General features: G+C 39.4%; 1 protein-coding gene across 3 annotated transcripts in view; it reads left to right on the plus strand.

Annotated features, from left to right (window-relative positions):
- Nucleotides 1–6,757: 6,757 nt before the first annotated feature.
- plxdc1 (plexin domain containing 1) overlaps nucleotides 6,758–16,975 on the plus strand; it is a 36,761-nt gene continuing 26,543 nt past the window's right edge. The window contains exon 1 of one of the 3 annotated variants that reach the window (XM_010904361.3): nucleotides 6,758–8,088. In XM_010904361.3, the coding sequence (XP_010902663.1) occupies nucleotides 8,013–8,088 (76 nt within the window). In that variant the 5' untranslated portion in view covers nucleotides 6,758–8,012. Of the gene's footprint in view, nucleotides 8,089–13,210; nucleotides 13,277–16,975 lie in introns of those variants that run through there. The other 2 variants (XM_010904352.4, XM_020046232.2) reach the window with 2 other exon arrangements.

Below are 16,975 nucleotides of genomic sequence, written 5' to 3' on the forward strand. Positions count from 1 at the left end.
GGAGGTAGGCATATCATTATCCAAGTCAACCATAAAGAGAAGACTTCATGAGAGCAAATACAGAAGGTTTACCACAAAGTGCAAACCATTCATAGGCCTCAAGAAGGCCATGTGTTTTATAAAAGCACTTTGTGACAACTGCTGATGTAAAAAGGGCTTTTTAAATTAATTTGATTGAAGAATAGAAAGGCCGGATTAGACTTAGACAAAAAACATTGAAAAAAGCCAGCCCAGTTCTGGAACAGCATTCTTTGGACAGATGAAACTAAGATCCACCAGTACCAAAATGATGGGAAGAAAATAGAATGGAGAAGTCCTGAAACGACTCATGATCCAAAGCATTCCACATCATCTGTAAAACATGGTGGAGGCAGTGTGATGGCATGGGCATGCATGGCTTCCAATGGCACTGGGTCATTAGTGTTTTTAATATTGATGTGACAGAAGAAGCAGCCAGATGCATTCTGAAGTGTATAGGGATACATTTATTGTCTGCTCAGATTCAGACAAATTCAGCAAAGTTGATTGAATGGTGCATCACTTTAGAGATGGACAATGACGCCAAACATACTGTGAAAGCAAGCCAAGAGTTTTTTAAGGCATAAAGTGAAATATTTTGCAATGGCCAGATCAATCACCTGATCTCAACCTGATCGAGCAATTGCTGAAGACCAAACTTAATGCAGAAAGACTCAAGAACAAAAAACAACTGAAGACAGCTGCAGTAAAGCCCTGTCAAATAATCCCAAAGGAGGAAACCCTGCATTTGGTGATGTCCATGCATTCCAGACTCCAAGCAGGCATTGCTTGCAAAGGATTCTTGGCAAAAATTAATATTTTATTTATGATTGTGTTAATCTGTCCAATTACATCTGTGTATGACACTGGTTGCAATTCCTAAATGTTTCATATTTTTGTTCAACCCCTTGAATTAAAGCTGAAAATCAGTACTTCAATAGAATTATGGTTGTTTCATTTCAAATCCATTGTACAGAGCCAAAATTGTGTCCGTGTCCAAATATTTCCGGACCTAACTATTTACAGGTTTTGGTGCAACAAATGCTGCCACCCAGATAACATATTTTTCAAGGAAGCCCTTGCTTATTTAAGCAAGGCATTGCTTATTTAAGCAATGCATTGCTAAACCAAATTCTGCACGTATTACAGCAGCATGGCTCCTTAGTTAAAACGTCTGGGTGCTAATCTGGCCTGGCTGCTATCCAGTCCTCTCATCCATTGATTTGACACATTATGAAACAGAAAATATGACAAAGCAGCTGAATTCCTATATCAAGCAAGAATGGAAGTACATTTTAGTTTCAAAATTACAGCAATTGGTCTCAGTTCCCAAACGAGTATTGTTAAAAGAAGAGGTGATGCAACACAGTGGTAAACACACCACCGTCCCACCTTTTTTTAATCATGTTGCTGGCATCAAATTCAAAATGGGCATGTATTTTTCCTATAGCAATAACATTTCTCAGTTTCAACATTTGATATGTACTATTTTCATGAATTATTAATACATTTATAAATTATTTGCACATAGTTGCATTCTGTTTTTATTTACATTTTACGCAGCATCCCAACTTTTGTAATTTAGCTGTCAGTTATCTGTAAAATATCTAGGATGTCTGATGTGATGAGGATTTGGGCCTGAAGAAACATTTGGCCACATACACAAAGAAGTGAAACCACTAAGTTCACAAATTCACCCCAAAACTGTTAAAACCTTGTCTTATTAGCCATATACGGTAAATATGAGGTTATAACATTTCCTCATCCTCTGAAGTTACTGTGTGTCTGCTGAAGAGCTGAGAAAACAAATATTACATAACTTTGGGGGAAATCCCAAAATGTACTCCCCATTTCTGAGTTTTGCTGACCGGACAAATGCCAAATATGTTTTAGATTATGCACGCCCATCTCCCCCGCTCACAATTTCCCCCTAGCACATCAGTTTCTGTCTCTCTCTCCATTAGCTGTGTTATAATCCTGACAGTCTGATTCCTTAATACTTCATGTTTTGATCCTATATTGCCAACCAGCTGTACCCTTTGACCAGTCATAAACCTTCTTCTTCCCTGCATACCCTAAAATCTCCTCTACCTTCAGAGAACCCGGAGTGTACATAAGTGTACGTAAGCTAACCTTTAGGCACATTGGATCAGAGCATCTGAAATACTAGAATGTTAATTTACCCCAGTTATGGACCTGTCTGTCTCTTCTGTCTTGTCCTTCTGTAAGCATCATGGCAGCAATGCATCCTGGGGTAATGGAGTAGTCTTTCTCAGTGGCCGACTATTTCTATAGTGTCTCCATCTGAGGAAAAAAGCGGAGAGGAGAACGGATCGATACCCACCCTGACTTTCAAATCCTGCCGATCACAGTTATACCTTGTGATAGAAGAACAACACAACTGTTTCACTGAGGTGATTTGTATATGTTTTTGTCCACTCCAGGTTATATTTTATTCTCACTTAAAAAAAACAAATGCCCTAGTTTCCATCCCCTCAAAATTCTGCTACGCTGAGCAGTCCCCATAAAATGATTGAAATGTAAAGTGATATTGTGACATTGGAAACATGGGGATATACCAAAACCAGTAACGTCTGCGTTTGTGGGGTTAGATTATCTAAATGGCTATGTGGCAGATGTGTGAATAACAACAAATTAGAAAAAAACATTAACATTTTCCAAGTTATCATTGTCTTGAGTAAGTTGTGCTTGGTAGATCAACATCAATCAATCAAATGTATTTATAAAGCCCTTTTTACAACAGCAGTTGTCACAAAGTGCTTTTACACAAACACCCGGCCTTAAACCCCAAGGAGCAAACAACAGTAGTGTTGAATTTCAGTGGCTAGGAAAAACTCCCTAAGAAGGCAGAAATTTAGGAAGAAACCTAGAGAAGACCCAGGTTTAGATGGGTGACCAGTCCTCTTCTGGCTGTGCCGGATAAGATAATATAGGCCTTTTGTTTAAAGAAGTGTGAGCATCCATTTATTTCTCAGTATACCAGACTTTATTACGGTCCTGCAACCTATCCAGCAACATTAGCTGCAAGCTAACCTGCTACTGCAGACCAGGCTGAATAAAAACCTTCACAATGTCGGAGAAGAAACAGGAAAACGGGACTAGGCTGAAAACACAGATAATTGTTGATGATTGTGAAATCATCATATAATGTTTTATTTAAATTCCTTTCACCATTAAGTCAATGGTGAAACAAATTGGCCAGGTTGAATGGCAACCTGGCCAAATATATAAAATTGCAAGTTGATCAGATGCACAGCACCATCTATTGTACTGTAAATAAGGTAACAATTTAAAAAGACACTATAGACAAGTGAAACAAATAATCAACAATTATTACATATTACAATAAGATAGAGATAACCAAGTTGTTATTTTGTTTTATGAGGAGTGAGCTGGGATGAAAGTACCAAGTTTGCAAATTGTTCCAGTAATTTGCAGCAGAGAACTGTATATAATGGCTAATTTATTAAGGAAATGGTTAAGTGAGCAGTTATGTAGGAGTTGAAGTAACTCTGATGCATTCAGCACAAGGATGTTTTGGTGCCGAACAAGTTGAAGTATATTCTAATCGAAGAGCATACATTTTTAGGTATTACTGTATATCTATGGCTAGTCAAAAGAGGCATGTTGGATGTTACTAAAGTTATGTTCTTAGGGTGTCAGCACTGTTAGTGAGGATGCAGGATGCAGTTGTGTGGACTTAACACTTAAATCACACATTGGGTCTTGATGAAGGCAATATTAAAGATCTAAATCTTTACTGTACATTGTGTAATGCGTTGAGAACAAAATGACATAACAGTCAGTGGAAACCAAAATCACCAACCGATTGAGGGCTGGATCCAAACTCACACTCAAAATCAAAGTAAACTATTGAAATCACAGAATGTTCCAAATTTCATCAAGGCAACTCATTTTGTGACTCAGTAGTGTGTATGGCCCCCACGTGCCTGTATGCACTCCCAGCAACGTCTGGGCATGCTCCTGATGAGATGGCAGATGATATCCTGGTGGATCTTCTCCCAGACCTGGATCAGGGCATCAGTGAGCTCCTGGACTTGGCGGTGTTGGATACACCGATACATAACGTCCCAGAGGTTCTCAGTTGGATTCAGGTCTGGGGAACGTGAGGGCCAGTCAATGGCATCAATGCCTTCGTCATCCAGGAACTGCCTAAACACTCTGGCCACATGAGGCCGGGCATTGTCCTGCACCAGGAGGAACCCAGGGCCCACTGCATCTGACAATGAGTCTGTGGATTTAATCCCGGTACCTAACAACAGTCAGGGTACCATTGACTAGCACGTGGAGGTCTGTGCGACCCTCCAAGGATATGCCTCCCCAGACCATCACTGACCCAACGCCAAACCGATCATGCTGGATGATGTTGCAGGCAGCATAACGTTCACCACAGCGTCTCCAGACTCTTTGACGTCTGTCACATGTGCTCAGTGTGAACCTGCTCTCATCTGTGAAGAAAATGGGGTAGCAATAGTGGACCTGACAATTCTGGTGTTCTCTGATGAATGCCAATCGAGCTGCACGGTGCTGGGCTGTGAGCACAGGTCCCACTAGAGGACGTTGGGCCCTCATGCCACACACACACAGTCAGTTTCTGACAGTTTGGTCAGAAACATGCACACCGGTATCCCAATGAAGGTCATTTTGTAGAGGTCTGGCAGTGCTTTTCCTATTCCTCCTAACACAAAGGAGCAGATAACGGTCCTGCTGCTGGGTTGATGCCCTTCTACAGCCCTGTCCAGCTCTCGTCATATAATGGCCAGTGACCTGGTATCAGCTCCATGCTCTTGAGACTGTACTGGAAACAAACCTTCTTGTGACGGCACGTATGGATGTGCCATCCTGGAGGAGCTGGACTACCTGCGCAACCTGAATGGGCTGCAGATAGGGCTTCATGCTAACAGTCGTGACAAGGACACTAGCAAAATACATAACTAGAGAACAAGCAGTCAGGAAGGATAAGGAGAGAGCAATTGTCTGTAGCCACCTGCAAAACCATTACCATTTTTGTTGGTTGTCTTGCTGTTGCCTCTCCAGTACACCTGTTGTCACTTAATTTGCACCAAAACAGATGACATTGATTCACAATCGCTTATGCTTCCTAACTGGACTGAGCAGTGTATATATTTTTGGGGATATATAGAGAAGGGACTGTACAGATAATCCTTGTGAAGAGCTCCGATAAACCTTGTCAACAGGCACCTCATCCTCATTGACTCTTAACACCTCATCCTCACTGACTTTTAATACTGCAACTATCACTGACTGGAAGGGAACAGCTGGGCATGTGACAGAAGGCTTTAAAGCAGATAGTTAAGATACATCACTGGGGCCACACTCCCACATGGGACCCCATACCAACAGGCTCAGAGAGAGTTTGTATTTGCAAGCCATGCCACTGCTCAACTCCAACACTGGACTTATTGACCGCACTAGTGCGTTCATTGTGTATTCCTAAGTACACAGTATAGAGGTAGCAAGGAAAAAATACAACCGTCAATTTAAGAAAGATATCTATAACTTAATCTCTCCCGTGTCTGCAATATGTTTCCAATTTTAGATAGCCTTAGCAGCTTAATAGATGCAGAAGCTTGGTAAACTAGTCGATGTTAAACGACATGGGGTTTGGAATTCCCATTTTCGTTGCCTTTTCTGGCCGTTTTGCCACTAACTGAGTAAACACTATACAACATGTGGTTTAGAATTCACATTTTCTTAGTCTATCCTGTCTGTGGTATAAGTGTAACCAAACTAATGCATGCTTTTCATGTACAAGTCCATGGCTAGTTGCTCTGGAAAGAAATGTAGATAGGTAGCTTATTTGGAAGCTAGATACTACTGATAGATTTATTTAAAGCGCACCTGTTGAGGGGAAATATGACTAACTCTGTGTCACCTTTGATTTCCATATCAGTTTGTGTTATTCCTCCATTGCTCTAAAACAATTTATTCAAGTTCACATTGTGCCCTCTACTAAGTTGTGGCTGGCGATGATTGCAGGGGTTGTTGACATCCTAAAGAGTGAGGACAGAAGAGCTGGGTCAGCTTTTCTTTAATTTCTCCTTACAATACATGAAATCCCAGAAGAGCCTTCATTAGATTTGAATTTCTGTTTATGTTTTTAAAGAAAAGATAAGAGACACTGTCTCTCAGCTGAAAATACACAGAAAACAAATCCCCTGAACTCGTGTCTGGTCTGATCATTTATTGCCACCTGCACCATGGCATAGTGACAGGAAGCCAAACCGACACAGCTTTGTGAGAACACTTTATTTTCCTTTGTGTAATGCAATAACCTGGGGGTTCTGGACACTTCCCTGACATCTTAATTTTATTGTTTGTGTACTGTAGGTGATTTGGATGGCCAATGTCAAACAATGCGAGGATAAGGGGGTATACAAAACATCTGGATGAAAATATACAATACAAAATCACTGGGTGCAATTCAGAATCTACTGAGCTTGAATAAGCAGACAACAACAAACTTTTTGTGAAGTACTGCATTTCAAATAACATCTTTCCCCAACACCCTTTGAAATATAATAACATCTTTCTGCTTTTGTATGGTGCAAAAATCTAGTAAAACGCTACTTAAAGAGGAGACGCATCAAAACACAGTTAATTTTATTGATTACAACAAAACCAATTATCCACCTTCTGCAGCCTCACTGTATCTCAAGACTTAGCCATGAAATGAACAAAAGTATCAGGGATGCACAGATTTCAGTTATGGAACGGCAAATCGTAATAGCTGAACACACAACTACAGTATGGAAAAAGTGAAGTTTGTTGTCAAATTTAGAAAAAACAATGGCATCAGGTCCAGGGTGACAGAATGATAACTCCCCGTCGCGGCTCACTGGTTGAATCCCATTAATAATCTGAATGTCATCCTCAGCATCCACATCCACAATCCTCCGCCATCTTTCCCTGACATGCACATTTTTATCAATGTTTAGCCTGAAAGCGTTAAGTGAATCCTAATTGACTGTGCGTGTGGTGTTCATACAACTGTTATGTCTCTGTTTATGTCTTTTAAGGGGGGAAAACAGGTGTACTGATGTAATCATTCCCAACAGTTATGCAGGATTTGTCCAGATTTCTTCCATTTCATTTTAACAGTGCGCCAACAACATGCAACACAATTACCCTACTCCCACCTGTCCTCATGGGGCTAGAAAGAGTCACAGTGTAGGGTGTCTAAATAAGGGTATTGGCACAATATGTGTACACTGGCATCCAGTGTCCCTTGTTAAGAGTTGGCCTGTTACTGCGGAATACATGAACACAGGATCCAATGTATGATTTCACTGCTCCATAACAAGCATTGAGTAAACCTTATTTTTTACATTTACGAGTCTTTTTAAACATAGTGACACATTTCTGACATTTAGCGGCTAGGTCAACAACACATGTTCTGTAGCACATTTCTGAGTATGACTCGTTTGTTTTTGTTATGTTTCGTTTCGACGAATGTCCACAGGAGGGCGTCTTTTCCCTTGCAAGCTCTTTTTTTAGGAGAATGTTGAAAAATGATATAAATATTTCTATGTGGGGTAGTCTCAGCCTTGCTTCTAAATCGGAGCAGTGCTCAGGGGAGAGACAAATAGAGAGGGAGGGTGGCCGAAAACTAAAAAATAAGAAACCTTGTCACCAGCATTACACTTTAAGTCTTCTATAATCCTGAGTACAATTTCCCAGGCTATATATTAAGAAGAGCAAACAGAGAGAGAGAGTGAAACACAGTGGAGAGAAACATAAAGTGAGAACATTTTGCTTCTAAGTGGGCAAGGAAAGAGTGAGAGAGAAGAGAAGAGAGAAGAGAGAGAAGGAAAAGGTGCAGGAGAGGAGGAGTAGGCACCCTCTCCTTGAAGAAGCGAGGCCACAAGGAAGGTGAAAGAAGAGAGAGAGAGAGCGAGGGGGAAGGAGGGAGCGCACTCTGTTGTGTGGACATGGGGCTGTATGCAGTCCTGTTGATCTGTTTATCTCAGGCAGAGTTGGGGAGACTTTGGGCAAAGGAACAAACAGGTAAGATCTGAGATAACCACATTCAGACAGGCACACAGTAGACTTACTGGTAAATAGACCCCAACATTATTTCCTATAGTCTGTATACTTAAAAAGTGTGTGCGCGCGTGCATGACAGAGTGAAATAAGAGGGAAAACAAATGAGAGTGAGTAAGAAAGTGAGAGGGAAAGCATGAGTAAGTATGTGATTTCGAGTGTCAAAGAGATTCGCTTTGTGTTACTAAAGATAGCTTGCTTGTCAGGTCAAAACTTAGGTCTCGATTCAGTCCGAATCGTAGAAGCTCTGCGTAACGTGTAATTGCAATTTAAAGTCAAAGACTGCATTTTCAAACCAACGCTGCATGTATATGTTCATTCAGAAATGACCTCCCGCCATATGGATTACATCAAGGCCCTTGTGTTGTGAACATCTGTGCGAGCTTTGCTGAAAGAACTAACAGTGCTTTTGACATTTATCTTTTTGAGCAAAAGAAAACACTTCAAGTCAATGTGGTATATTGGATTATATCACCATTCTGTTTCATCACAGGACATTAAGTTGATATGTGTGTGTTTGTGTGTGAGTGTGTGTTTAGGTGTGTGTGCGTGTATGTATGTATTTCGGTACTCCTTAGAGATGATGTATTTTTAGCAGCCCCCGTTCTTCTGTCGTTCCTCCTTCTACAATCAGTGTTGCTCTAGTTTCTCTGTCCTCTCTTGTGGTCCCCATCCCTCTGATCAGGGGCCCAGCTCTGCAGTAAAGAGCCCCCCCCCCACCCCCTGGGCCATCAGAATCACCTTTATTTGCTTGGGACATTTACATATACTCAGATTTATACTTGGTGTCATGGTGGTACTACTGGTAGACAACATATAGGGACAGAATACACAACATTTACATTAGATTAGATTCAACGTTATTGTCATTGAACAGTACAAGTACAGTACATTACAGTACATGTACAGGTATTAAGTGTAATGTATGTACAAGTGGCAATTCTCAATGACATTCTAAATTTGCAATGGAGGCAAATTGAAGAAGTAATGTAGCATGTGCAACTGAAATGCAGGGATAGCAGCAATGTGGTTCCCGAGGTAAACGAGTGTGTAACGATTAAAAATGCAAGTACAGTAAATCTTAACAGACTAGTCCAGTAGTGCAGAGTGTGGACACAGTTAGTGATGGGAAGTCACAGAGTTCAGCAGGGATACTGTAGATGAAAAGAAACTGTTCCTGAGCCTGCTGGTGCGAGAACGGAGAGACCTGTACCTCCTGTCTGGTGGTAGAAGGGCAAACAGATTATGAGTGTGAGGGGTCCCTGCTCCCTGCGCAGAAATTGCTTGCACTGGAGGTCTTCAATGGCTGGGAGCTGGGTACCTGTGATGTGCTGGGCGGATTTCACCACCCGTTGCAGGACCTTCCGGTGGGCTACGGAACAACCACCAAACCACACTGTGGCGCAGTTGGTCAGAATGCTCTCGATTGTGCTGCGGTAGAAATTCACACAAGGATCTTGGAGGACAGGCGTGCCATCTTCAGCCTCCTCAAGAAGTACATGCGTTGCTGTGCCTTTTTGACCAGGGCTGCGGTGTGGAGGGACCTGGAGAGGTCCTCGAGATGTGGACAAATTTGAAGCTGGAAACGCTCCACCTCAGTACCATCCATGAGAACTGGGGTGTGACTGCAGCTTTTAGACTTCCTGTAATCCACAATGAGCTCCTTGGTCTTCTTTGCATTGAGCGATAGGTTATCAGCGCACCATGCTGCCATATATCCAAAGCTGCCGTATAATTATATACAGTCAGTGGTTATCCATTTAGGATAATATTACATAATGATTAATGAGTTGTGAATACGTGATATAATGGATTTATAGTGGTACACATAGATGCATGGAAATGAGCAGAGTTTGAGTGCAGTATACTGCATATATTTATTTATAGGTTGGCGGAACAGGGCATCGTTACATTCATCTCTGTGGGACAGATGGCACAGTATGACGCGATAGACCCGAGCCCTATATGCCATGACATGGGAACCATACTGGAGGCCTATATTCCAACAACGTGTCCTGGAAAGAGAATTTCCCTTTGGACGAGGAGCTCATCTGCCTTGGTCCAGAAGAAACACTGGGGGCGCAAAGTTCTGTTTTTTCACTGCACTGACAAACCTGATAGTTGTCAGAAGTTTAATGATGAGTGACATGGATGCACTAGTGCTGGATCTGGAACATAAGGTAGCACACCAATTTATTCCAGATTCCAGAAAAAATTTGCTGACCTGAAGTTAAGGGAAAAACAACATATCAGTTATGTTTTCAGTTCAGACTGAAGAATCAAGGAACTTTAAAAGGCTACCTCAAATAGTATGAAGTGCTTTGAGGAGGCCATATTGAGGATAAAATCAGTCTGGCAGTTAGGCATCTTACTAGTTAGTGTAGCTCACTGTGTAGCAAGTTTATTAGGGTTGAATGTAACGGCATTAAGAACATAATGTAAACTCCCTCTTATGCTAGCTCGAAATTTCCTGTGCACGCCACCGCCCTCAGTGCACAGACTGTTGTAAGGGCGGGGGAGGGGGGTTCTGTCCACTACAGCATAATAGAAGAAAAAAATATACTTTAAGAAATGCCATGATCTATCTCAAATGTTTGGAAGGGGGATTGGCAACATTTATGAGTGGAGACACATTTTACATTAAATGTTATTATGGGTTGTTGATGATTTTGTCATTTCCTAGTTGACCAAAGTTTGCCAATTTGTATTAATGTAAAACATGCATTTAATAATGTAAGGAATCACATAGTCATGAAATTGTCATCAAAATTGTTGTGAAATATATTTTCTATAATAAGCTGTTTAAAACGGTTACAGAAAACCGAAAGTGAAAAGTTAGCACGATATGGAGTGAAGTAGGTGGACATTTGTTTTGAATAAAGCATTAAGTTTATGGTAATTCACCTATCTTCCACATGAGGCACAAATCCCAGGTGAGGCCTTTTAACTAAAAACAAAGCGTTGCTTGTTGTATTTGTTCTCGTTCATTATCAACCACGATAATCATTCCAATACAACTTGTTCCAAATAATGCCAAGGCGTAACGAGTGCATCAATGGACAAAGGTATTTAATAATTGTATATTCTAAGTAATCATCTGAAATAATATCAATAACCTATGCAAGTAAATTCAGTTAGGTTACACAGTGGTGCCATAAAGACCACATGAATACAGTATATGTCCTGATCCATGTAACTCAAGTGACTATATTTGGCACACATGCTCAGGTGACGTTGATGCACCCTGTGAGTAACTGTTTATTGTTCTGTTAAAATTGACACATTTAGCCTAGCTTATTCTTAAATTTCTCTCCACAGATTGCATTTGGAAAGGCTATTCTCGATAATTCAATGCCCAGATAAAGCCCAGATTCCACACCAAAAGAGGCTCAAAACTTGGTTTTGAGAAAAGAAGACTCGAATGAAGGTGGGAAGAAATTGTAATCGCAAGAAGCTAACGTGAATAAAATAATTTAACGGAAAAAAATAGATCTGTCGCAAATCCATTTAATGAGTTAATCATATAATTTTACCACATTTGAATACATTTTTTATTACGATAAATAATTTTTTGTTAACCTCACTTATATATTTATTTATTTTTAGTCCATCACGATTGTCTTTTCTTACTGTCAATACATTCGAGATCAATATGGCCTAACCTAATGTTTCTTCTCGGCGCTCTCAATAAGCGTCCAGGTCTATTTTCGATTTTCTCCCACACAGAGGTGGGAACTTTCCCACTTCCCAGTTGCTCATTTTTCAAAAAAATTTAAATAGCAGAATTGGATCGGTACTCTGTAATGACAGATACTCATAATCAGTCATAAACATGCAGGAAACTCAAACACAACAGTATTGTAACAAAACAGTTTGGTAGCGTAATGACTACATTTTATATTTCATGATATGTTTGACTCGTGGAGAAATGCCTCAAAGCAAAACTGGTGATTTTTTTGTGGATCATGAATTGTGGAGTATCTGTCGTAAAATTGTTCCACGACCCCTTAGAGGGTGATTTGCGACAATTGACATTTTCACCCATTATGACTTTAAACAAATGCCTGAAGCAAATCTAGCATCAAACCATTGTGGTGTAAAAACTCTAAACGCAGCTTCCATTTTATTGGTAGTTTCCCTTCTTTTATGGGAAAATGCATTGGAGTTTTTGTTTACCACAACCAGTTATCAGTGTTCACCCACCAGCTTCTTATGGCTACACCACTGTAACCATGGCATTGGCATTGCACTTAAAATATGGTATTGCAACATTTATTCCATTGTATTCTGCAGATCTGAATTATGGAAATAACTATGGTTTTAGATTTGAAGTGTGATAGTATTGTCACTTATAAATAATACCATACTACTGCATCATAGGGCTGCCAGGTAGCCTAGCAGTTAAGTGGTGGGGCAGTAACTGAGAGGATGCTGGATCCAATGCCCCCAGCTGATAATAAGAAAAATCCCAAGAAAATGTTATTTGCATGGTAACTCCAATACGTTGTTCAAACACTGACTACATTACATTACAATGTGAATGGATATTAAAGTAAATGTTGTACAATGGAAAAAATACCATGGTACTTTATTTTTGTTGGTCACTCCCATATCAGGAAAATACTTTGCTATTTGCACCATTACCATGGAAGTGATCAAAATACAATGAAGGTTTCATGGCATTTCTTTCATTGTACAAAATCTTTCCATTTTGTAAGGGTAGTTTCATATGAAGACAAACACCACTGATTATGGTTTCTAACTCCTCATACTCTATATTCAAACTCTGAACAGAAGAGGCACACTGTCCAATGTTGCTGCCTTAATGCACAAAATCCAAACAAAAATGTGGGTATCACTGGTTTGTATGAGGGAAGCTGTTAACATCAGTGTGTTGGTTTCACAAGTAGGAGCTGAACATGTGCAGATTATTTATTTTTGAGATCAGGTCAGCCATGGTAAATTGAACATAATATACTGCATCATTTCTTTCATCAGATCTTATCCCATTATTATTTTATTTTTGCAGCCCATTGATCAGTATTCATTAAATTCAACAAACCTGGTCTTTCAGGTAGTTAAAAGATCCTGCCTAAACTGCGGCTCTACAGGAACGGGGTTGCCAACTGCTCTTCTAGGTCAACAAACATTTGTAAGTTTCCTGAAAGCCCTGTAGTACCAAGACTACTACGTATGTACATATCCAATAGCCATCTTTGTTTCAGTCACACCATATCGTCAAAATAATGATCATAAAGAAATTGCATTTTATTTATGAAAAAACAATTATGGTAAGGAAAAGGAAAGTTTTGAGTGAGGAACAGAAGCGTTCAATATGCAGTGGTCTCTTAATTTTAACCCTTCTGTTCCTCACTCAAAACCTTCCTTTTCAACTTTTTAGGAAAGGAAAGAAAAAGGTTCAATGATCTCTTAATTCTTTCCGGAGCTGTATATACACACACTTATGGTTTTAGATACAGTGTTTATTATATATATATTTCTGTCTTGCTCAGGGACAAAACAATGGCTTGGGGATTCAATCAAGCAACCTTCCACCTACCAGTTATACATGCTAAATAAATAAAAGAAATACTGTTTACAAATAGGTTATGGTATCATGAAATGGTTTACCTTGTGTGGCAGTTTTAACAATATGTAGTCATAACCAACCATAACATAATGTGATTTGTCGCTGCAAGTCTAAATATGTGTCATAACAGTGTTATGTCATGTCAGCTGCTGTAGTTAGGACTATATGTTTAAACCGTATCTTCAGAACATAAACAGCACAAGGTGCTTTTCCTTGAGTGTCTTTATGTCAATGACCATTGAATGTTTTTGGGAGTCCTTTGTGGTGTAACATTATTCATGGATTCAATAAAGTATCTCACATGTGCGTATTTGCTACACACCACGTGTGTGTACGTGTGTACTACTAGTTCAGTCCTCACAAGTATAGATGTCCTTGCAAGTCATGAGTAAGGAAAATGTGCTAGTACTCACTTACAATTGCTTTTTAGACTTGTGGCTAAGGTTTGGGGTTTGGGTTATAATGGGGTTTAAGTTGTTACGGTCAGGGTTAGGGTTTGGGTTAGGTGTTAGAAAGAATAGACTTTTAAATGCAAATCAATCCTGATCCCAAAGAAGTCCTCACAAGTGTAGCAAAACAAGTGTGTGTGTGTGTGCTCACAAGCAAGTATGGGTGTTTTGTGTGTCACTGCTTTGTTTGTCATGTATTTCACACTGTAGGTAGGTGTGTCTATACAGCACACTGATGGGGCCTGCCCTACTTTTTTCCTTACATGTGTTCCAAACACCCACAAGAATTCAAAGCTTGCTGCCGCAATGCAGGCACGTCACAAGAATGTTCTGTGGCTGACACATCTGCCATTCTGGGAGTTTTATCTCACAGACAGTGGACAGTAAACCTGTGGTTTGTTTTTACTTAAGTAGGCACCCAATTGAGCATATCTGCCAAAATTATTTCAATGGAAAAGTTGCAATAGTGCAAACGAAAGGGCAAACCCACTCCATCCAATCTTCCATCAAATCCACAAATGTAGTTGTTATGGAAATGGATACTAACTGGGCCTGGTGTTGAGAGATGCAACTTCTATAAGCCATGGATGTGCTGTGCAACAGATAGGCCGGCCATATTATTGGCAGGCCATTAAGAGGAGCTGAGATCAACCAGTGGAGAACACAATGATAGATGACGCATTGAAAGCATCTGTACTTCATAGGGCATCCTCTTCCCTACTTAATGCATTACTTTTGACCAGAGCACTGGACTTAAGTTTGTGACTGTTTAAAAAGGGGTGTCATGTCAGAGGCAGTCTTTTTCAATGAATATAAGTCAAACCAAACTGACCTAATTAAACAGATTTAAAACAAGACTCCTTATTGGAACCACCTCCCCTGTGTGTGTGGATGTGTTTGTGTGAATGTTTGTGTGTGTGTGTGTGTGTGTGTCTTCTTTTACTGTACATCTTTCTGACGTTCTCTTCCTGTTATTTTTACTCAAGCTGGCTCATTTTGACTAAAGACACTTAACTAAGTTAATGTTCTTAACTGATTTTTATTAAGATAATTTTCTGAAATGACTTACAACCCTGTTTGTAAAAGAAGTTGGGAAGCTGCGTAAAATTTTATTAAACATTCAATGATTTGCAAATAATTTAAAACCTATATTATATAGAAAATAGTACATATCAAATGTTAAAACTGAGACATTTTATTGTTTCTTGAAAAATACAGTATATGCTCCCTAAATTTGATGCCAGCTACATGTTTAAAAAAAAGTTGGGACAGAGGCAACAAAAGACTGGAAAAGTTATGTAATGCTAAAAAACTAACCTGGTGGAATATCACACAACTAATTAGGTCAATTGGCAACAGGTCAGTAACATGATTGGGAATCAGACCTGTCACCCATTGAAAACATTTGTCACATATTGAAACAAAAAATACGACAACGGAGACCCTGAGCTGTTGAGCAGCTGAAATCCTACATCAAGCAAGAATGGGAAAACATTTCACTTTCCAAACTACAGCAATTGGTCTCCTCAGTTCCCAAACGCTTTCAGAGTATTGTGAAAAGAATAGGTGATGTAACACAGTGGTAAACAAGCCCTTGTCCCAACTTTTTGAAATAAGTTGTTTGCATGAAATTCAAAATGGACATGTATTTTTCCAAAAACAATAACATTTCTCAGTTTCAACACTTGATATATTGTGGCCAAAACACAGAGGGCTGTTCTTAGTCCAAAAAATATCTGAGTGCCTGGATATAGCCCTTCCAATGGTATATTTGCAATATAAAATAAATCTTTAAGGCAGCTTATTGCTATTATGAAATTTTTACCAACAAAATTTGAATAGTAAGTAGTTAATATTTCATCATCCATGTGATTTACAGTTTGGCATACCACAGCGTATACCACAGGTTTCAGGTTTTTATAATGTGTAATAAGTAGTGTTGTAATAAGAATTCATTCACAACACCTTATTATCTGCAGCATTTAATGTAGCTAATCACTTACTCAAGTATAATGTGACATCAAAGTATCAATACAAGCCCACTGTCTGAAACAAAAACATGTATCTTGCTTCCAATCTTTAACTGGTGATAATTACCAACTTTAATTAAGGTTATCTTCAATTTGAAAGGCTAATCTAATATACCATCAATGTTATAGCATTGTCTCTAAGATTAACTTAACTAGCTACAAAATATTTTCTGCACTATGTTCTCATGAACCAGTTTGGTTTTCTGACAGTGATGTAAAAAGCTAGCTAACTAGCAGCTGCTGTATTCTGATCCTAATGGTTAGTCTATATGACCAAATTATCTGAAAACAAAAATTTCCAGTCAAGGCTAGATACTTCAGAAACAACAGAATAGTGTGCAGGGTACTTGAAGATGGTAATTGAAGATAATTGAATGTAGCTGGCTGAAAACTGATAAAAGCAGAAAAGTGTGGAGTAGCTTGAGTTATGGCTGCATGCAACACATTGTAGTGGCAGACAGACAGACATCTGCCATTCCAAAAAAGTCTTCATAAATATAATTACCTTTTCAACCTTATACATTTTGTTTTGTGCAGCTACTCTTTAACACAATGCTTAAGAAAAATGAGAGACAATTTTTTTTAATCTGCTACTCATTAGGCAAAAGAGACATGCACCTTGGGGATGTTGTCTCTGTGGGTGTGTTATATTTAATATTAGAAACCAGATGGTTTCGAATTGGTATATGACAATATATCACAACCCCTTATACCTTTTTGTTTTAAATACGCCATCACACTTTGAAGGACAGTAGCTTTGGCATCTGGCATCTGATAAAGGA

This window comes from Esox lucius, chromosome 5 (assembly GCF_011004845.1).
Source record: "Esox lucius isolate fEsoLuc1 chromosome 5, fEsoLuc1.pri, whole genome shotgun sequence".
Lineage (NCBI taxonomy): Eukaryota > Metazoa > Chordata > Actinopteri > Esociformes > Esocidae > Esox > Esox lucius.